The sequence below is a fragment of the Xenopus tropicalis genome, chromosome 5, assembly GCF_000004195.4.
Source record: "Xenopus tropicalis strain Nigerian chromosome 5, UCB_Xtro_10.0, whole genome shotgun sequence".
NCBI lineage: Eukaryota > Metazoa > Chordata > Amphibia > Anura > Pipidae > Xenopus > Xenopus tropicalis.
Genome location: NC_030681.2, coordinates 140,484,743 through 140,506,160, shown reverse-complemented (window position 1 = coordinate 140,506,160; position 21,418 = coordinate 140,484,743). Strand labels below are relative to the sequence as shown.

Genomic DNA, 21,418 nt, shown 5'->3' with positions numbered 1-21,418 from the left:
TAGGATTGCATCTCACTTAGTCCTCAATAAGAGCCAGTAATGGAATCCTCATAGTATAAAATGCATGTATCGAGTGTAGCGATCGGATGCACCGGAGTCATCAGCTGCTTCAGCACATCAATGCCTGACGTTCAAAGCCCAAGAATCATCTCCCAGTAATATTTGCAAAATGCTGATATTAAAAGCTGGAATTGGATTTGTGTCGATGCGTGCTGTTTATTTGCATGTTCACTTTAATCAACTAAGCGTACAGCTTGAACAAGCCTACGAGTGGCATAATTTACTTGGAAAGCTTGACATCTGTTAAAAGTTGAAAATAATTTGAAGCTTTTTATTACAATTTACAGATTTAGTTGGATATGACTGCCAATCTCATCTCCTCCTGGGAGAAGCTTTGAAAGCAAATTAGAAAGGCTTTGTAGGAATCTCTCTGAGCGGGCATATGGGACTCACAACAAAGAACTGAAGTGCGTCCGTTTTCCAAAGTAATAAAATACGAGCCATTTGTGTGTGGGGACGGGGGGCTGAAACCGTTTGAACGTCATTTGGCGTTCGCTGAGAGTCTGCTTAGACTTTGATTAAATCCAGGAAAAGTGGGTTCCTAATCAGGAGGAGAGGCGGACATGCTTGTTGGTTGGCTTCAGTTGTGACATCTGTTGAACAAACAACAAACAGGCTAGGTAAAGTTCTCAGTCGGGAAACTGGCGAGTCTGTTGCACTGGGGATTGTTCTTGTATGTTCTATCTAATGCTGCTTGAAAGAAAGGCCTAAAGCCCCTGTTTGAATTATTTTCTTTAAAGATACCCAATACAGGCAAGAAATCTGTTATTGAATGGCTGGGACCTGAGGATTTCTGGATAAGGGTCTTTCCATGACATGGACCACCACACATTAAAGCACATTCACTTTTAGTATGATGTAGAAAATGATATTCCGAGACCATTTACAATTGGTCAAAAATGAATATCAATTGAAAAGTTGCTAAGAATAGGCGATTCTGTAACATACTAAAATATAGCCTGAAGGTGAACCACCCCTTTAAAGCTTAAAGGAGAAGGGAAGGCATTTTGGCATTTTACTGCCAATAGATTTGCCACATTAGTGCCACCTAAAAGACTATATTCAGAAGAAAGCTTTACTATACCTGAGTAAAGAGCCCTAGAACCTCCCTCTGATAGCAGCTGCCATTGGTAGCTTCCTGCTTGAGCTCTAGCCGTTGGAAGCTCAGATCACACATTCTTAAGGGAGGGGGCAGTGAGTTCTTATGGGAGGGGGGGAGCAGGAAATGGGAGGGGGAGAGGGAGAGAGGAGAGAACTGAGCAAACTCAAGCCCCAAACCTGAATGAGCTCTAAAAGAGAGGAAGTCTGATACCGAAGAACATGTTCCCAAAAAAGGAGCCAAGAAATCCTGTGTTTCTTTTGATAGAGGACTCTTACTTAGTTTTTACCTTTCCTTCTCCTTCAAACAAATGTTCTACCATCTGCTTGTGTACAGTATAGGAAATAGCAGTACCATATTTCTGAGCTTTCTGTGACTGCACATATGGAGTCCCAGTGGGCCATATTGTCTAATGGCTGAGGTGGAATAAAATAGAAAGATAAATACGCACCCATTTATTTTAATGCAACTTGATAAATAGGCCTCTTAATATCCATTTTTTGGCTTTTAAAAATACTGGATCCTGTATTAGATCTCTCTTTCCCCAAAGCATGGGGGAATTAATAAGCCACGGAGTCAAGATTTATTAGCATTGACATTAAGGTTATTGGAGCTAAAGCACAACTTCCTGCAGACAGCCAATAAATCATCATCTTAAAGAAAAAAGAATGTTTTGTTTTACTGAAAAATCTTTAATAAATGACAGTTCTAAAATGAGAATGAGAAGAGAAAAACATCCGTATGGGTCACACACCCTTGTTCAGATTTAATGTTTTATACGGAATTATTACTGGAAGAGAAATGTATCTCTGCTGATCCCAGGCACACTGTATTTTAAAGCAATATCCTAATAACAGTCTAGGTTACAAGGGTCTCTGGCTAGTAGATTAGATATATTTATTGCATCATTAAGGGACGATAGGAAGTTAGAAACTAAGAATTTGGTAGGAAATCAATTGGGGCTTCCTACTTAACTCATTCCCTGGCTGTGATAAATGAGACATAAAAACATTAATAAAGAGGTTTCTTTCTTGACTGAATCCTTCTAGATAGGTATGGATAAAATGACACCCAGGTGGTCAGATAATTTAGCATTCTTCTGTATAGGGTGCCTTGGCCAAGAATTAGTTTATATAAGGCCTGCATTGAATCTGCAGCTATGTGAATATACAGGTATGGGACCCATTATCCAGAATGCTTGGGACTTGGGGTTTTCCGCATTAAGGGGTCTTTCCGTAATTCAGATCTTCTACCTTAATTGTGCTAATACAATTATTTAAACAGTAATTAAACCCGATAGGCTTGTTTTGGCTCCAATAAGGATTAATTATATCTTAGTTGGAATCAAGTACAGGTACTGTTTTATTATTACAGAGAAAAGGGAATCATTTAACCATGAAATAAACCCAATAGGGCTGTTCTGCCCCCAATAAGGGGTAATTATATCTTAGTTGGGATCAAGTACAGGTACTGTTTTATTATTACAGAGAAAAGGGAATCATTTAACCATGAAATAAACCCAATAGGACTGTTCTGCCCCAATAAGGGGTAATTATATCTTAGTTGGGATCAAGTACAGGTACTGTTTTATTATTACAGAGAAAAGGGAATCATTTAACCATGAAATAAACCCAATAGGACTGTTCTGCCCCCAATAAGGGATAATTATATCTTAGTTGGGATCAAGTACAGGTACTGTTTTATTATTACAGAGAAAAGGGAATCATTTAACCATTAAATAAACCCAATAGGGCTGTTCTGCCCCCAATAAGGGGTAATTATATCTTAGTTCGGATCAAGTACAGGTACTGTTTTATTATTACAGAGAAAAGGGAATAATTTAACCATGAAATAAACCCAATAGGGCTGTTCTGCCCCCAGTAAGGGGTAATTATATCTTAGTTGGGATCAAGTACAGGTACTGTTTTATTATTACAGAGAAAAGGGAATAATTTAACCATGAAATAAACCCAATAGGGCTGTTCTGCCCCCAGTAAGGGGTAATTATATCTTAGTTGGGATCAAGTACAAGCTAATGTTTTATTATTAGAGAGAAAAAGGAATTATTTGATTAAAATGGTGTCTATGGGAGATGGCCTGTCTGTAATTCAGAACTTTCTGGATAATGGGATTCCGGATAAAGGGCCTGATATCTGTATATATTTATTTATGGAGCAGCTGGTATAGACTGGGCCCTTTTGTAGCCTGAGTCTGCTGATGCTCCCTGACTTGCACACTTAGCTGGCCAAAACCTTAGGGGACTGCCTGAATAAAGGGTAACTAAACCCTTAGTCACCTACGTGGGTATTTAGAAAAAAAAAACACTTTCCTTACATTCTTGTAACTGCAGGAAGAATGTGGAAGTTAAAAATAACATATATAGAAGAAGCTATCTAGAAATGAAAGATGTACTGCAGCCAAGTCTCAATTTCTTTTCTTTTTTGCAACCTCATTGCCCAGCAGTGTAAACTCTTTACTTTTGTTTTAAATGCTTTTCTTTCCGATTAGATGCTTTTTACTTTATTAGAACATTTTCTTATTCATGGGGGGGGGGGGGGGGGGGGGGGGGTTGACGCGTGGGCTGTGTGCAAGCAAATTACTAGCTCTGGAGTGAACACCCTTCTTCCTGATATCTGTAAGATGATATTTTTTAATGTAACTGTTTATGAGAAACTGAACATCGCAGAGCGTCAATAGAGCAGTAAATGAAACAGAAAGAATGTGTCGTTGTGCGCAATGGGCCATAAACGTACTTCCTCCTAGGCTTTTAGGAAAATAGCTGGCTTTCACTGAAGATAATTTATCCACAACAGGGATTCCCTATATAAACATACTTCCCATCTGTCCTGAGGTGCGGGCCTTACAGAGGGGGTTTGGATTGGGGGAATTGCCTGTAATTCTTGGCTTTAGATAGGGTGAGCATTTATTAGGCTTGGGTTACCGTTATAGTTAGTAGTGTGAGCACTTTTGCTTCCCAGCCTACCCTGTAACAACACATATGGCTAAAAGTATCCAGAAACCCCTTTCTAAAATCACCTGCTCTACTGCCAGATGTCAGCACAAGAAACATTTGCCTAGAAGATGTTTTTTTTAACGGGTTAGGAACCCACATATGAGCCTAACATCAGCCATGCCAGATGAAAACATCAACTGGAGTGGTGTTAAGTTCACCACCTTTGGAGCAGTGTCTCTGGAGCCGTGCCATCTGAAAGGCTGGCGGATGGGTCTGAGTTTGATGTAAAGCAGAGATCCCCAACTATAATTGGCTACCTAATAGCCCCTTTGTGGGTTGGCAGCCTACAGAAGGCTCTGTTTGGCATTATACTGGGTTTTTATACAACCAAAACTTGCCCCCTTAACAGAAATTCAAAAATAACCACCTGCTTTGGGGGCACTGGGAGTAACATCCAAAGGGTTGGTGAGCAACATATTGCACCTGAGCTACTGGTTGGGGATCACTGATATAAAGTTTGGGGAATGAGGAATAACAGTCTGTGCCCAGGGTTGTATTTTATGGCTTCAGCTAGGGGCCCTGGCACCAATGAAAACAGCTCTATACTTCATACATGTAGTGAGTGTTTGGGAAAGGCTCCTTCCCATTTCAGCTCCATAATGTCGCCCCCATGCACAAAGTGAGGTCCAAACAGAATGGGTTTGTAGAGATGTCAGTGGACAAAATAGATTGGCCTGAGGAAATCCCTCATGTCAACCCAATTGAAGAAACCAGTATATCCAGTATATTCTTAATCTACTAGTACTGTTGTGTTATTTTCTGAACTGGATGCCAGCAGGACAAAACAGTGTGTCTGGTTCAAGACCAGGAAGTTAGCAACCTTACCCACTACTAGTTCTCGGCAACATAACACCAAGTGTGTAGTGGCTTTGGGTTCAACTGAATGGAAAGTTGTCTGGGATAAATAGTAACACTTTGATGACTGCCACATGTGTAATGTGTAATATATGATGTCTTCTTAGGTTGCAGAAGACCGTAAAGGGGCAGTTCGCCTTTAAATTAACATTTAGTATAATGTAGACATTGATATTCTGAGAAAAATCAAGCAACCAGATAGTGGTTTGAATGAGAGACTGAAATATGAATAAGAGGGGTCTATATAGGAAGATAATAATAATAAAAAAAAGTACAAGAATTGAATTGTAGCCCCAGAGAGCAATAGTTTTTTTGCTGCTGGGGTCAGTGACCCCAATTTATAAGCTGTAAAGAGGCAGAGGTGGAAGGCAAATAATAAAAAACTGTAAAAAAAAAAAAAAAAAATTATTAATAATAAAGACCAATTGAAAGTTGCTAGGAATATGACATTCTTTAATATACTACTTTAATATAAGATTTATCAAAATGTGAAATTGGAGCTTAATACATAAAAACTCTCCCATGTTCTATTCATTCTTATGGGATTTTTAGAAGTGTATTTATCAATGGGTGAAATCTAGAACTCACCATTTGATAAATACTCTTCTAAAAATCCCATAGGAATAAATAGAGCATGGGTGAGTTTCTACATATTAAGTTTTCAACCCACATTTTGATAAATCTGCCCCTAGATGTTAACATGAAGGCAAACCACCCCTATAAGGTTGTAATCCAACCCCCCGTCATGCAAGAAAAATACAGCTTTATATAAGTCAATTCACACCTGTACTCTGAATATGATAAAACAGCACTTTAAAACGAATAGTGTCACTTTAAAAACAAACTTAAACCAATTTTTATTCTGATGACAGCATCTCTTTAACGATCATTTTGCTTTTGCAGATATTTGCGGAAAGTTTGCTGTGCTCGGGCCGGCTGGAAAACATTCACTTGGCCGGCCAAATGATGCACTGCAACTCCTTGTCCATAGATCTTCCGGTGAGCATCACTACCAAGGGCAGAGCCCAGTACAAGGTCAACTATGAGAAAAGTGTTGCGCTGGTATTGGCGGCAAGCAGAGAATACTTCAATTCATCAGCCACGCTGACCGATAACTGTATGGACTTGGCCAGGTATGTTCCATGTCAGCCACCAGGGGGAGCCATGTCTGGTGTTAGAGTTGGGAAGGATGAATTGCTTGTACATGAATTAGCACCTTTATGAATTATGTTGCCTCTTTTACAGGCTCTAAGCAAAGTGGCCAACAGGGAATGATACTGTTTCTATGAGTAATAGTTTCCTTCCATTCATTTTCTGTGGAATGGGCAGTATCATACGAGGGTTTATATCACTGTGAGTGCTTCTATCCATAATTCTATTTATATGCAGGCGTGGGAGCTGCTATATTGTTGGGCCAGCTGTGGCTTTATCTATAAACATCCCCAGAAAGGTCTCATCTTCCCATTCAAGCAGGCAAGGTATGTGCGCTGCACACAGAAACTGGGGCCCACACAATGTATTTAGCTGAACATATATCCAAGTTTATTATGAAAGGAAGCTGAAGGTGAAGCTTTATTGGTGCATCTGGTGCCCCATAGCATACTATTTATTTCAAGGAAAGTTCTGATGTTTGTGCCAGATTAAGGGGCCGATTCATGAAAGCACGAGTTTGAATCCCAAATGGGACAAATTCAGATTACATACGATAATTTCTTAAGATCGCAAATATCACGAATATGCTTACGAAAAAATCATCACGATAATAACGTATTGGCAATCTGAAAGTCACTACATTTTCGTACCGAACGATCGTAAAATGCAGAAAATCCTTTCTGACTTTGATCCTTCTGTGCATGATTTTGGAAGTCTCCCATATGGCTCAATGGCACTCTGCAGCTCCAACCCGGCCCAAGGAAAGTCTCCCATAGGGCTCAATGGCACTCTGCAGCTCCAACCCGGCCCAAGGATAGTCTCCCATAGGGCTCAATGGCACTCTGCAGCTCCAACCTGGCCAAAGGAAAGTCTCCCATAGGGCTCAATGGCACTCTGCAGCTCCAACCTGGCCCAAGGAAAGTCTCCCATAGGGCTCAATGGCACTCTGCAGCTCCAACCTGGCCCAAGGAAAGTCTCCCATAGGGCTCAATGGAACTCTGCAACTCCAACCCGGCCCAAGGAAAGTCTCCCATAGGGCTCAATGGCACTCTGCAGCTCCAACCTGGCCCAAGGAAAGTCTCCCATAGGGCTCAATGGCACTCTGCAGCTCCAACCCGGCCCAAGGAAAGCCTCCCATGGGGCTCAATTGCACTCTGCAGCTCCAACCCGGCCCAAGGAAAGTCTCCCATAGGGCTCAATGGCACTCTGCAGCTCCAACCCGGCCCAAGGAAAGTCTCCCATAGGGCTCAATGGCACTCTGCAGCTCCAACCCGGCCCAAGGATAGTCTCCCATAGGGCTCAATGGCACTCTGCAGCTCCAACCTGGCCAAAGGAAAGTCTCCCATAGGGCTCAATGGCACTCTGCAGCTCCAACCTGGCCCAAGGAAAGTCTCCCATAGGGCTCAATGGCATTCTGCAGCTCCAACCTGGCCCAAGGAAAGTCTCCCATAGGGCTCAATGGCACTCTGCAGCTCCAAACAGGCCCAAGGAAAGCCTCCCATGGGGCTCAATTGCACTCTGCAGCTCCAACCCGGCCCAAGGAAAGTCTCCCATAGGGCTCAATGGCACTCTGCAGCTCCAACCCGGCCCAAGGAAAGTCTCCCATAGGGTTCAATGGCACTCTGCAGCTCCAACCTGGCCCAAGGAAAGTCTCCCATAGGCCTCAATGGCACTCTGCAGCTCCAACCCGGCCCAAGGAAAGTCTCCCATAGGGCTCAATGGCACTCTGCAGCTCCAACCCGGCCCAAGTCTCCCATAGGGCTCAATGGCACTCTGCAGCCCCAACCCGGCCCAAGGAAAGTCTCCCATAGGGCTCAATGGCACTCTGCAGCTCCAACCTGGCCCAAGGAAAGTCTCCCATAGGACTCAATGGCACTCTGCAGCTCCAACCTGGCCCAAGGAAAGTCTCCCATAGGGCTCAATGGCACTCTGCAGCTCCAACCTGGCCCAAGGAAAGTCTCCCATAGGGCTCAATGGCACTCTGCAGCTCCAACCCGGCCCAAGGAAAGTCTCCCATAGGGCTCAATTGCACTCTGCAGCTCCAACCCGGCCCAAGGAAAGTCTCCCATAGGGCTCAATGGCACTCTGCAGCTCCAACCTGGCCCAAGGAAAGTCTCCCATAGGACTCAATGGCACTCTGCAGCTCCAACCCGGCCCAAGGAAGTCTCCCATAGGGCTCAATGGCACTCTGCAGCTCCAACCCGGCCCAAGTCTCCCATAGGGCTCAATGGCACTCTGCAGCCCCAACCCGGCCCAAGGAAAGTCTCCCATAGGGCTCAATGGCACTCTGCAGCTCCAACCTGGCCCAAGGAAAGTCTCCCATAGGACTCAATGGCACTCTGCAGCTCCAACCTGGCCCAAGGAAAGTCTCCCATAGGGCTCAATGGCACTCTGCAGCTCCAACCTGGCCCAAGGAAAGTCTCCCATAGGGCTCAATGGCACTCTGCAGCTCCAACCCGGCCCAAGGAAAGTCTCCCATAGGGCTCAATGGCACTCTGCAGCTCCAACCTGGCCCAAGGAAAGTCTCCCATAGGACTCAATGGCACTCTGCAGCTCCAACCCGGCCCAAGGAAAGTCTCCCATAGGGCTCAATGGCACTCTGCAGCTCCAACCCGGCCCAAGGAAAGTCTCCCATAGGGCTCAATGGCACTCTGCAGCTCCAACCTGGCCCAAGTCTCCCATAGGGCTCAATGGCACTCTGCAGCTCCAACCCGGCCCAAGGAAAGTCTCCCATAGGGCTCAATGGCACTCTGCAGCTCCAACCTGGCCCAAGTCTCCCATAGGGCTCAATGGCACTCTGCAGCTCCAACCCGGCCCAAGGAAAGTCTCCCATAGGGCTCAATGGCACTCTGCAGCTCCAACCTGGCCCAAGGAAAGTCTCCCATAGGCCTCAATGGCACTCTGCAGCTCCAACCCGGCCCAAGGAAAGTCTCCCATAGGGCTCAATGGCACTCTGCAGCTCCAACCCGGCCCAAGGAAAGTCACCCATAGGGCTCAATGGCACTCTGCAGCTCCAACCTGGCCCAAGGAAAGTCTCCCATAGGGCTCAATGGCACTCTGCAGCTCCAACCCGGCCCAAGGAAAGTCTCCCATAGGACTCAATGGCACTCTGCAGCTCCAACCCGGCCCAAGGAAAGTCTCCCATAGGACTCAATGGCACTCTGCAGCTCCAACCCGGCCCAAGGAAAGTCTCCCATAGGGCTCAATGGCACTCTGCAGCTCCAACCCGGCCCAAGTCTCCCATAGGGCTCAATGGCACTCTGCAGCCCCAACCCGGCCCAAGGAAAGTCTCCCATAGGGCTCAATGGCACTCTGCAGCTCCAACCCGGCCCAAGGAAAGTCTCCCATAGGACTCAATGGCACTCTGCAGCTCCAACCTGGCCCAAGGAAAGTCTCCCATAGGACTCAATGGCACTCTGCAGCTCCAACCCTGCCCAAGGAAAGTCTCCCATAGGGCTCAATGGCACTCTGCAGCTCCAACCCGGCCCAAGGAAAGTCTCCCATAGGGCTCAATGGCACTCTGCAGCTCCAACCCGGCCCAAGGAAAGTCTCCCATAGGGCTCAATGGCACTCTGCAGCTCCAACCTGGCCCAAGTCTCCCATAGGGCTCAATGGCACTCTGCAGCTCCAACCCGGCCCAAGGAAAGTCTCCAATAGGGCTCAATGGCACTCTGCAGCTCCAACCTGGCCCAAGGAAAGTCTCCCATAGGACTCAATGGCACTCTGCAGCTCCAACCCGGCCCAAGGAAAGTCTCCCATAGGGCTCAATGGCACTCTGCAGCTCCAACCCGGCCCAAGGAAAGTCTTCCATAGGGCTCAATGGCACTCTGCAGCTCCAACCTGGCCCAAGTCTCCCATAGGGCTCAATGGCACTCTGCAGCTCCAACCTGGCCCAAGTCTCCCATAGGGCTCAATGGCACTCTGCAGCTCCAACCCGGCCCAAGGAAAGTCTCCCATAGGGCTCAATGGCACTCTGCAGCTCCATCCTGGCCCAAGTCTCCCATAGGGCTCAATGGCACTCTGCAGCTCCAACCCGGCCCAAGGAAAGTCACCCATAGGACTCAATGGCACTCTGCAGCTCCAACCCGGCCCAAGGAAAGTCTCCCATAGGGCTCAATGGCACTCTGCAGCTCCAACTTGGCCCAAGAAAAGTCTCCCATAGGGCTCAATGGCACTCTGCAGCTCCAACCCAGCCCAAGGAAAGTCTCCCATAGGGCTCAATGGCACTCTGCAGCTCCAACCCGGCCCAAGGAAAGCCTCCCATGGGGCTCAATGGCACTCTGCAGCTCCAACCTGGCCCAAGAAAGTCTCCCATAGGGCTCAATTGCACTCTGCAGCTCCAACCCGGCCCAAGGAAAGTCTCCCATAGGGCTCAATGGCACTCTGCAGCTCCAACCGAGCCCAAGGAAAGTGTCCCATAGGGCTCAATGGCACTCTGCAGCTCCAACCCGGCCCAAGGAAAGTCACCCATAGGGCTCAATGGCAATCTGCAGCTCCAACCTGGCCCAAGGAAAGTCTCCCATAGGGCTCAATGGCACTCTGCAGCTCCAACCCGGCCCAAGGAAAGTCTTCCATAGGGCTCAATGGCACTCTGCAGCTCTAACCCGGCCCAAGGAAAGTCTCCCATAGGGCTCAATGGCACTCTGCAGCTCCAACCCGGCCCAAGGAAAGTCTCCCATAGGGCTCAATGGCACTCTGCAGCTCCAACCCGGCCCAAGGAAAGTCTCCCATAGGACTCAATGGCACTCTGCAGCTCCAACCTGGCCCAAGGAAAGTCTCCCATAGGACTCAATGGCACTCTGCAGCTCCAACCCGGCCCAAGGAAAGTCTCCCATAGGGCTCAATGGCACTCTGCAGCTCCAACCCGGCCCAAGGAAAGTCTCCCATAGGGCTCAATGGCACTCTGCAGCTCCAACCTGGCCCAAGTCTCCCATAGGCCTCAATCGCACTCTGCAGCTCCAACCCGGCCCAAGGAAAGTCACCCATAGGACTCAATGGCACTCTGCAGCTCCAACCCGGCCCAAGGAAAGTTTCCCATAGGGCTCAATGGCACTCTGCAGCTCCAACTTAGCCCAAGAAAAGTCTCCCATAGGGCTCAATGGCACTCTGCAGCTCCAACCCAGCCCAAGGAAAGTCTCCCATAGGGCTCAATGGCACTCTGCAGCTCCAACCCGGCCCAAGGAAAGCCTCCCATGGGGCTCAATGGCACTCTGCAGCTCTAACCTGGCCCAAGAAAGTCTCCCATAGGGCTCAATTGCACTCTGCAGCTCCAACCCGGCCCAAGGAAAGTCTCCCATAGGGCTCAATGGCACTCTGCAGCTCCAACCCAGCCCAAGGAAAGTGTCCCATAGGGCTCAATGGCACTCTGCAGCTCCAACCCGGCCCAAGGAAAGTCACCCATAGGGCTCAATGGCACTCTGCAGCTCCAACCTGGCCCAAGGAAAGTCTCCCATAGGGCTCAATGGCACTCTGCAGCTCCAACCCGGCCCAAGGAAAGTCTTCCATAGGGCTCAATGGCACTCTGCAGCTCTAACCCGGCCCAAGGAAAGTCTCCCATAGGGCTCAATGGCACTCTGCAGCTCCAACCCGGCCCAAGGAAAGTCTCCCATAGGGCTCAATGGCACTCTGCAGCTCCAACCCGGCCCAAGGAAAGTCTCCCATAGGTCTCAATAGCACTCTGCAGCTCCAACCCGGCTCAAGGAAAGTCTCCCATAGGGCTCAATGGCACTCTGCAGCTCCAACCCGGCCCAAGGAAAGTCTCCCATAGGGCTCAATGGCACTCTGCAGCTCCAACCCAGCCCAAGGAAAGTGTCCCATAGGGCTCAATGGCACTCTGCAGCTCCAACCCGGCCCAAGGAAAGTCACCCATAGGGCTCAATGGCACTCTGCAGCTCCAACCTGGCCCAAGGAAAGTCTCCCATAGGGCTCAATGGCACTCTGCAGCTCCAACCCGGCCCAAGGAAAGTCTTCCATAGGGCTCAATGGCACTCTGCAGCTCTAACCCGGCCCAAGGAAAGTCTCCCATAGGGCTCAATGGCACTCTGCAGCTCCAACCCGGCCCAAGGAAAGTCTCCCATAGGTCTCAATAGCACTCTGCAGCTCCAACCCAGCCCAAGGAAAGTGTCCCATAGGGCTCAATGGCACTCTGCAGCTCCAACCCGGCCCAAGGAAAGTCACCCATAGGGCACAATGGCACTCTGCAGCTCCAACCTGGCCCAAGGAAAGTCTCCCATAGGGCTCAATGGCACTCTGCAGCTCCAACCCGGCCCAAGGAAAGTCTTCCATAGGGCTCAATGGCACTCTGCAGCTCCAACCCGGCCCAAGGAAAGTCTCCCATAGGGCTCAATGGCACTCTGCAGCTCCAACCTGGCCCAATGAAAGCCTCCCATAGGGCTCAATGGCACTCTGCAGCTCCAACCTGGCCCAAGGAAAGTCTCCCATAGGGCTCAATGGCACTCTGCAGCTCCAACCCGGCCCAAGGAAAGTCTCCCATAGGGCTCAATCGCACTCTGCAGCTCCAACCTGGCCCAAGTAAAGTCTCCCATAGGGCTCAATGGCACTCTGCAGCTCCAACCCGGCCCAAGGAAAGTCTCCCATAGGGCTCAATGGCACTCTGCAGCTCCAACCCGGCCCAAGGAAAGTCTTCCATAGGGCTCAATGGCACTCTGCAGCTCTAACCCGGCCCAAGGAAAGTCTCCCATAGGGCTCAATGGCACTCTGCAGCTCCAACCCGGCCCAAGGAAAGTCTCCCATAGGGCTCAATGGCACTCTGCAGCTCCAACCCGGCCCAAGGAAAGTCTCCCATAGGTCTCAATAGCACTCTGCAGCTCCAACCCGGCCCAAGGAAAGTGTCCCATAGGGCTCAATGGCACTCTGCAGCTCCAACCCGGCCCAAGGAAAGTCACCCATAGGGCTCAATGGCACTCTGCAGCTCCAACCTGGCCCAAGGAAAGTCTCCCATAGGGCTCAATGGCACTCTGCAGCTCCAACCCGGCCCAAGGAAAGTCTTCCATAGGGCTCAATGGCACTCTGCAGCTCTAACCCGGCCCAAGGAAAGTCTCCCATAGGGCTCAATGGCACTCTGCAGCTCCAACCCGGCCCAAGGAAAGTCTCCCATAGGTCTCAATGGCACTCTGCAGCTCCAACCCAGCCCAAGGAAAGTGTCCCATAGGGCTCAATGGCACTCTGCAGCTCCAACCCGGCCCAAGGAAAGTCACCCATAGGGCTCAGTGGCACTCTGCAGCTCCAACCTGGCCCAAGGAAAGTCTCCCATAGGGCTCAATGGCACTCTGCAGCTCCAACCCGGCCCAAGGAAAGTCTTCCATAGGGCTCAATGGCACTCTGCAGCTCTAACCCGGCCCAAGGAAAGTCTCCCATAGGGCTCAATGGCACTCTGCAGCTCCAACCCGGCCCAAGGAAAGTCTCCCATAGGGCTCAATGGCACTCTGCAGCTCCAACCCGGCCCAAGGAAAGTCTCCCATAGGTCTCAATGGCACTCTGCAGCTCCAACCCGGCTCAAGGAAAGTCTCCCATAGGGCTCAATGGCACTCTGCAGCTCCAACCCGGCCCAAGGAAAGTCTCCCATAGGGCTCAATGGCACTCTGCAGCTCCAACCCGGCCCAAGGAAAGCCTCCCATAGGGCTCAATGGCACTCTGCAGCTCCAACCTGGCCCAAGGAAAGTCTCCCATAGGGCTCAATGGCACTCTGCAGCTCCAACCCGGCCCAAGGAAAGTCTCCCATAGGGCTCAATGGCACTCTGCAGCTCCAACCTGGCCCAAGGAAAGTCTCCCATAGGGCTCAATGGCACTCTGCAGCTCCAACCTGGCCCAAGGAAAGTCTCCCATAGGGCTCAATGGCACTCTGCAGCTCCAACCCGGCCCAAGGAAAGTCTCCCATAGGGCTCAATGGCACTCTGCAGCTCCAACCCAGCCCAAGGAAAGTGTCCCATAGGGCTCAATGGCACTCTGCAGCTCCAACCCGGCCCAAGGAAAGTCACCCATAGGGCTCAATGGCACTCTGCAGCTCCAACCTGGCCCAAGGAAAGTCTCCCATAGGGCTCAATGGCACTCTGCAGCTCCAACCCGGCCCAAGGAAAGTCTTCCATAGGGCTCAATGGCACTCTGCAGCTCCAACCCGGCCCAAGGAAAGTCTCCCATAGGGCTCAATGGCACTCTGCAGCTCCAACCTGGCCCAAGGAAAGCCTCCCATAGGGCTCAATGGCACTCTGCAGCTCCAACCTGGCCCAAGGAAAGTCTCCCATAGGGCTCAATGGCACTCTGCAGCTCCAACCCGGCCCAAGGAAAGTCTCCCATAGGGCTCAATCGCACTCTGCAGCTCCAACCTGGCCCAAGTAAAGTCTCCCATAGGGCTCAATGGCACTCTGCAGCTCCAACCCGGCCCAAGGAAAGTCTCCCATAGGGCTCAATGGCACTCTGCAGCTCCAACCCGGCCCAAGGAAAGTCTTCCATAGGGCTCAATGGCACTCTGCAGCTCTAACCCGGCCCAAGGAAAGTCTCCCATAGGGCTCAATGGCACTCTGCAGCTCCAACCCGGCCCAAGGAAAGTCTCCCATAGGGCTCAATGGCACTCTGCAGCTCCAACCCGGCCCAAGGAAAGTCTCCCATAGGTCTCAATAGCACTCTTCAGCTCCAACCCAGCCCAAGGAAAGTGTCCCATAGGGCTCAATGGCACTCTGCAGCTCCAACCCGGCCCAAGGAAAGTCACCCATAGGGCTCAATGGCACTCTGCAGCTCCAACCTGGCCCAAGGAAAGTCTCCCATAGGGCTCAATGGCACTCTGCAGCTCCAACCCGGCCCAAGGAAAGTCTTCCATAGGGCTCAATGGCACTCTGCAGCTCTAACCCGGCCCAAGGAAAGTCTCCCCTAGGGCTCAATGGCACTCTGCAGCTCCAACCCGGCCCAAGGAAAGTCTCCCATAGGTCTCAATAGCACTCTGCAGCTCCAACCCAGCCCAAGGAAAGTGTCCCATAGGGCTCAATGGCACTCTGCAGCTCCAACCCGGCCCAAGGAAAGTCACCCATAGGGCTCAGTGGCACTCTGCAGCTCCAACCTGGCCCAAGGAAAGTCTCCCATAGGGCTCAATGGCACTCTGCAGCTCCAACCCGGCCCAAGGAAAGTCTTCCATAGGGCTCAATGGCACTCTGCAGCTCTAACCCGGCCCAAGGAAAGTCTCCCATAGGGCTCAATGGCACTCTGCAGCTCCAACCCGGCCCAAGGAAAGTCTCCCATAGGGCTCAATGGCACTCTGCAGCTCCAACCCGGCCCAAGGAAAGTCTCCCGTAGGTCTCAATAGCACTCTGCAGCTCCAACCCGGCTCAAGGAAAGTCTCCCATAGGGCTCAATGGCACTCTGCAGCTCCAACCCGGCCCAAGGAAAGTCTCCCATAGGGCTCAATGGCACTCTGCAGCTCCAACCCGGCCCAAGGAAAGCCTCCCATAGGGCTCAATGGCACTCTGCAGCTCCAACCTGGCCCAAGGAAAGTCTCCCATAGGGCTCAATGGCACTCTGCAGCTCCAACCCGGCCCAAGGAAAGTCTCCCATAGGGCTCAATGGCACTCTGCAGCTCCAACCTGGCCCAAGGAAAGTCTCCCATAGGGCTCAATGGCACTCTGCAGCTCCAACCTGGCCCAAGTAAAGTCTCCCATAGGGCTCAATGGCACTCTGCAGCTCCAACCCGGCCCAAGGAAAGTCTCCCATAGGGCTCAATGGCACTCTGCAGCTCCAACCCAGCCCAAGGAAAGTGTCCCATAGGGCTCAATGGCACTCTGCAGCTCCAACCCGGCCCAAGGAAAGTCACCCATAGGGCTCAATGGCACTCTGCAGCTCCAACCTGGCCCAAGGAAAGTCTCCCATAGGGCTCAATGGCACTCTGCAGCTCCAACCTGGCCCAAGGAAAGTCTCCCATAGGGCTCAATGGCACTCTGCAGCTCTAACCCGGCCCAAGGAAAGTCTCCCATAGGGCTCAATGGCACTCTGCAGCTCCAACCCGGCCCAAGGAAAGTCTCCCATAGGGCTCAGTGGCACTCTGCAGCTCCAACCTGGCCCAAGGAAAGCCTCCCATAGGGCTCAATGGCACTCTGCAGCTCCAACCTGGCCCAAGGAAAGTCTCCCATAGGGCTCAATGGCACTCTGCAGCTCCAACCCGGCCCAAGGAAAGTCTCCCATAGGACTCAATGGCACTCTGCAGCTCCAACCTGGCCCAAGGAAAGTCTCCCATAGGGCTCAATGGCACTCTGCAGCTCCAACCCGGCCCAAGGAAAGTCTCCCATAGGGCTCAATGGCACTCTGCAGCTCCAACCCGGCCCAAGGAAAGTGTCCCATAGGGCTCAATGGCACTCTGCAGCTCCAACCCGGCTCAAGGAAAGTCTCCCATAGGGCTCAATGGCACTCTGCAGCTCCAACCCGGCCCAAGGAAAGTCTCCCATAGGACTCAATGGCACTCTGCAGCTCCAACCCGGCCCAAGGAAAGTCTCCCATAGGGCTCAATGGCACTCTGCAGCTCCAACCCGGCCCAAGGAAAGTCTCCCATAGGGCTCAATGACACTCTGCAGCTCCAACCCGGCCCAAGGAAAGCCTCCCATAGGGCTCAATGGCACTCTGCAGCTCCAACCCGGCCCAAGGAAAGTCTCCCATAGGGCTCAATGGCACTCTGCAGCTCCAACCCGGCCCAAGGAAAGTCTCCCATAGGGCTCAATGGCACTCTGCAGCTCCAACCCAGCCCAAGGAAAGTCATGATACCGAAGTTTGAATGAATCCGAAACTTTCGTACTCGGCGCGACAATATGATTTTGTCCCACAAATTTTGTTGCAAAGTACGAAAAAGTCACTCAAAATACGAAAAAGTTGTGCAATTGACGAAAAAGTCGCCGGAAAATACGCTCAGAACTTTTGAATGAACGCTTAAAGCATTCATGGATTAGTAAATCTGCCCCTATATCTTGGTGTGTCTTTCCACATTTTGGGATAATGTTAAGACAGGTCCCTGTAATGAATTTCTGGTAATCAAAAATACCTGCATTGAATTTGAATATTAATTATACAGTACACCCTAATGGTGTTATGGATATTGCTGTAATATCCCTGTAACCTTGAGCCGAAGTCACCCAGTGACAAACAGTGGGCACCCTGGCATAGATAGTGTGAGAATGGCAGCATTTTATATTTAAACCAATAAAATTCAATGGATGAAATCTGATTGGCTGTTAGTGGCCCCACCCACTTTTCCTATTTTTGAACTGCAGTCCCCCAGTGACCAACTTTGCAAAATTTGGGGACTCAGGCATAAAAATTGTGAGACTGACAGCATTTTACACTTCACCATTGAAAGTAAATAGGTGAAATGTGATTGGCTGTTTGTGGCTCCACCCACTTGTTCTAACTTTGAACTGCAAATACCCAGTGACTAACTTTGCAAAGTGTAACAATCCTGGAATTAATACTTAAATAATGGCATCAGTTTAAATATAAACCAATGAAATGTAATGGGTGGAAATGGATTGGCTGTTTGTGGCTCCACCCACTTTTTTTAACTCTGAACCGCAGTTACCTGGTGACTAGCTCTACAAAGTTTGGGGCCCTTAGAATGGCAGCAGTTTAAATTTAAACATATGAAGTCTATAGGTGAAATCTGATTGGCTGTTGGTGGCCAACATAGTCAGCCAGTGACAAACTGTGCAAAGTTTGGGGACCCTGACATTAAACATGTGAGAATGGCAGCAGTTAGAATTTCCCCACTGAAAACAATGACAGAAATGTGATTGGATTTTGGTGGCCCCGCCCACTTTTTCTAACCTTGAGTACAAAGTCACGCAGTGACTGTGCAAAGTTTGGGGACCCTGGGGTTATTACTGTGAGAATGGCAGCAGGTTGAATTTCCCCATTTAAAGTCAATAGGTAAATCTGATTGGCTGTTGGTGGCTCCGCCCACTTTTTTTGAACCGCAGTTACCTGGTGCCTGACTTTGCAAAGTTTGGGGACCCCAGTGTTATTAATGTGAGAATGGCAGCAGGTTGGATTTCCGCCAAGTCAGTAGGTAAAATCTGATTTCTTTTCACAGCTCCGCCCACTTTTGGGCATCCAACAATCATCATATTTTCATTCAGGCTGACCCCATGATTGTGTGATTCAAGTTTGGGGAGTGTAGCCTCAAAGCTGTAACATTGGCAGCAGTTTCAATTTCCCCATTAAAGTCAATGGATGAAATTTGATTGGCTTTTGTTGGCCCCTCCCACTTTGGGGTCATCCAACAAATGTCGCTGTTTCATTCAGGGTGACCCCATTATTATGTTATTCAAGTTTGGGGGGTGTAGCTTCAAAGGTATAAGTGCGGCAGCAGTTTGAAAATCTTCCCTGTCAAAGTCAATGGGAAAATTGGGGTGTTTGGGGCGGCGCCACAAAAAGATGGGGGGCGGGATCACCCCCGGGGGTGAGCGAGTGTAGGACTGGCCAGACCGGGGGTGAGCGAGTGTAGGACAGGCCAGAGCGGGGGTGCGTGAGTGTAGGACTGGCCAGACCGGGGGTGAGTGTGTGTAGCACTGGCCAGACCGGGGGTGAGTGAGTGTAGGACTGGCCAGACCGGGGGTGAGTGAGTGTAGGACTGGCCAGACTGGGGGTGAGTGAGTGTAGGACTGGCCAGACTGGGGGTGAGTGAGTGTAGGACTGGCCAGACCGGGGGTGAGCGAGTGTAGGACTGGCCAGACTGGGGGTGAGTGAGTGTAGGACAGGCCAGACCAGGGGTGAGTGAGTGTAGGACTTGCCAGACCGGGGGTGAGTGAGTGTAGGACAGGCCAGAGCGGGGGTGAGTGAGTGTAGGACTGGCCAGACCGGGGATGAGTGAGTGTAGGGCTGGCCAGACCGGGGGTGAGTGAGTGTAGGACTGGCCAGACCGGGGGTGAGTGAGTGTAGGCCAGACCGGGGGTGAGTGAGTGTAGGACTGGCCAGACCGGGGGTGAGTGTGTGTAGCACTGGCCAGACCGGGGGTGAGTGAGTGTAGGACTGGCCAGACCGGGGGTGAGTGAGTGTAGGACAGGCCAGACCGGGGGTGAGTGAGTGTAGGACAGGCCAGACCGGGGGTGAGTGAGTTTAGGACTGGCCAGACCGGGGGCGAGTGAGAGTAGGACTGGCCAGACCGGGGGTGAGTGTGTGTAGCACTGGCCAGACCGGGGGTGAGTGAGTGTAGGACTGGCCAGACTGGGGGTGAGTGAGTGTAGGACTGGCCAGACTGGGGGGTGAGTGAGTGTAGGACTGGCCAGACCAGGGGTGAGTGAGTGTAGGACTGGCCAGACCAGGGGTGAGTGAGTGTAGGACTGGCCAGACCAGGGGTGAGTGAGTGTAGGACTGGCCAGACCAGGGGTGAGTGAGTGTAGGACTGGCCAGACCAGGGGTGAGTGAGTGTAGGACTGGCCAGACCAGGGGTGAGTGAGTGTAGGACTGGCCAGACCAGGGGTGAGTGAGTGTAGGACTTGCCAGACCAGGGGTGAGTGAGTGTAGGACTGGCCAGACCGGGGGTGAGTGAGTGTAGGACTGGCCAGACCGGGGGTGAGTGAGTGTAGGACAGGCCAGACCGGGGGTGAGTGAGTGTAGGACTGGCCAGACCGGGGGTGAGTGAGTGTAGGACTGGCCAGACCGGGGGTGAGCGAGTGTAGGACTGGCCAGACCGGGGGTGAGTGAGTGTAGGACTGGCCAGACCGGGGGTGAGCGAGTGTAGGACTGGCCAGACCGGGGGTGAGTGAGTGTAGGACTGGCCAGACCGGGGGTGAGTGAGTGTAGGACTGGCCAGACCAGGGGTGGGCGAGTGTAGGACTGGCCAGACCGGGGGTGAGTGAGTGTAGGACTGGCCAGACCGGGGGTGAGTGAGTGTAGGCCAGACCGGGGGTGAGTGAGTGTAGGACTGGCCAGACCGGGGGTGAGTGAGTGTAGGACTGGCCAGACCGGGGGTGAGTGAGTTTAGGACTGGCCAGACCGGGGGTGAGTGAGTGTAGGACTGGCCAGACCGGGGGTGAGTGAGTGTAGGCCAGACCGGGGGTGAGTGAGTGTAGGACTGGCCAGACCGGGGGTGAGTGAGTGTAGGACTGGCCAGACTGGGGGTGAGTGAGTGTAAGACTGGCCAGACCGGGGTGAGTGTAGGACAGGCCAGACCGGGGGTGAGTGAGTGTAGGACAGGCCAGACCGGGGGTGAGTGAGTGTAGGACTGGCCAGACCGGGGGTGAGTGAGTGTAGGACAGGCCAGACCGGGGGTGAATGAGTGTAGGACCGGCCAGACCGGGGGTGAGTGTAGGACTGGCCAGACCGGGGGTGAGTGAGTGTAGGACTGGCCAGACCGGGGGTGAGTGAGTGTAGGACTGGCCAGACCGGGGGTGAGTGAGTGTAGGACTGGCCAGACCGGGGGTGAGTGTAGGACTGGCCAGACCGGGGGTGAGTGAGTGTAGGACTGGCCAGACCGGGGGTGAGTGAGTGTAGGACTGGCCAGACCGGGGGTGAGTGAGTGTAGGACTGGCCAGACTGGACAAACAATCCCTGTTTTGCTTAGGGGAGGGCATTGCTTGGTAGCTTAACCCTTTCCCTGCCAAGACCGTAGGTACTACGTCATTTTAAAAAAAGCAGTTGCCTGCCAACGCCGTAGTACCTACGGTCTTTCTGCCTTAGCGCTTCTCTCTGCACCGGCGGCAGAAGCTGCCGGTGCAGAGAGACAGATGTGCCCCCAACCCCTTCGGCAACGAGCCGAGGGGGTTGGGGGGGATGGTCCTGCGATGCGATTGTCGCAGGACCATCCTACAAGCAGCAGATGCGATCGCATCTGCTGCTTGTACAGCTTCCTGCTTCCCCCCCCCAGAGCCGCCTCCTACCTACTTCCTCGGCGACTGCAGGAAGAAGAAGCAGGGAACCGATCTGACCTTCAGACAGGTAAGTGTGACTTTATTTTTAGTTATACACACTTTTACACACACTTACACACATTTATATACATTTATACACACATACAACACAATTTAGCACAGGGTTTTTTTTTTGTTTTTGTTTTTTTTCCACTTTGCACACTCATATACACTCATATACACTCATATACACTCATATACACTCATATACACTCATATACACACTGTCACACAACTTTTACATGTGCACATGTATACACAAACTCACAAAAACTTTTGTTGTGTGACTTTATTTTGTTGTTTCATTGATTTGCACATTTTTATCCCTATATTAGTGTTCCTGAT

General features: G+C 51.1%; 1 protein-coding gene across 1 annotated transcript in view; it reads left to right on the top strand.

Annotated features, from left to right (window-relative positions):
- The window catches only part of nbas (NBAS subunit of NRZ tethering complex), a 425,480-nt gene that overhangs the window by 124,847 nt on the left and 279,215 nt on the right, over positions 1-21,418 (top strand). The window contains exon 30 of the mRNA XM_002941372.4: positions 5,931-6,160. Coding sequence (XP_002941418.3) covers positions 5,931-6,160 — 230 coding nt within the window. The remainder of the gene's footprint in view (positions 1-5,930; positions 6,161-21,418) is intronic.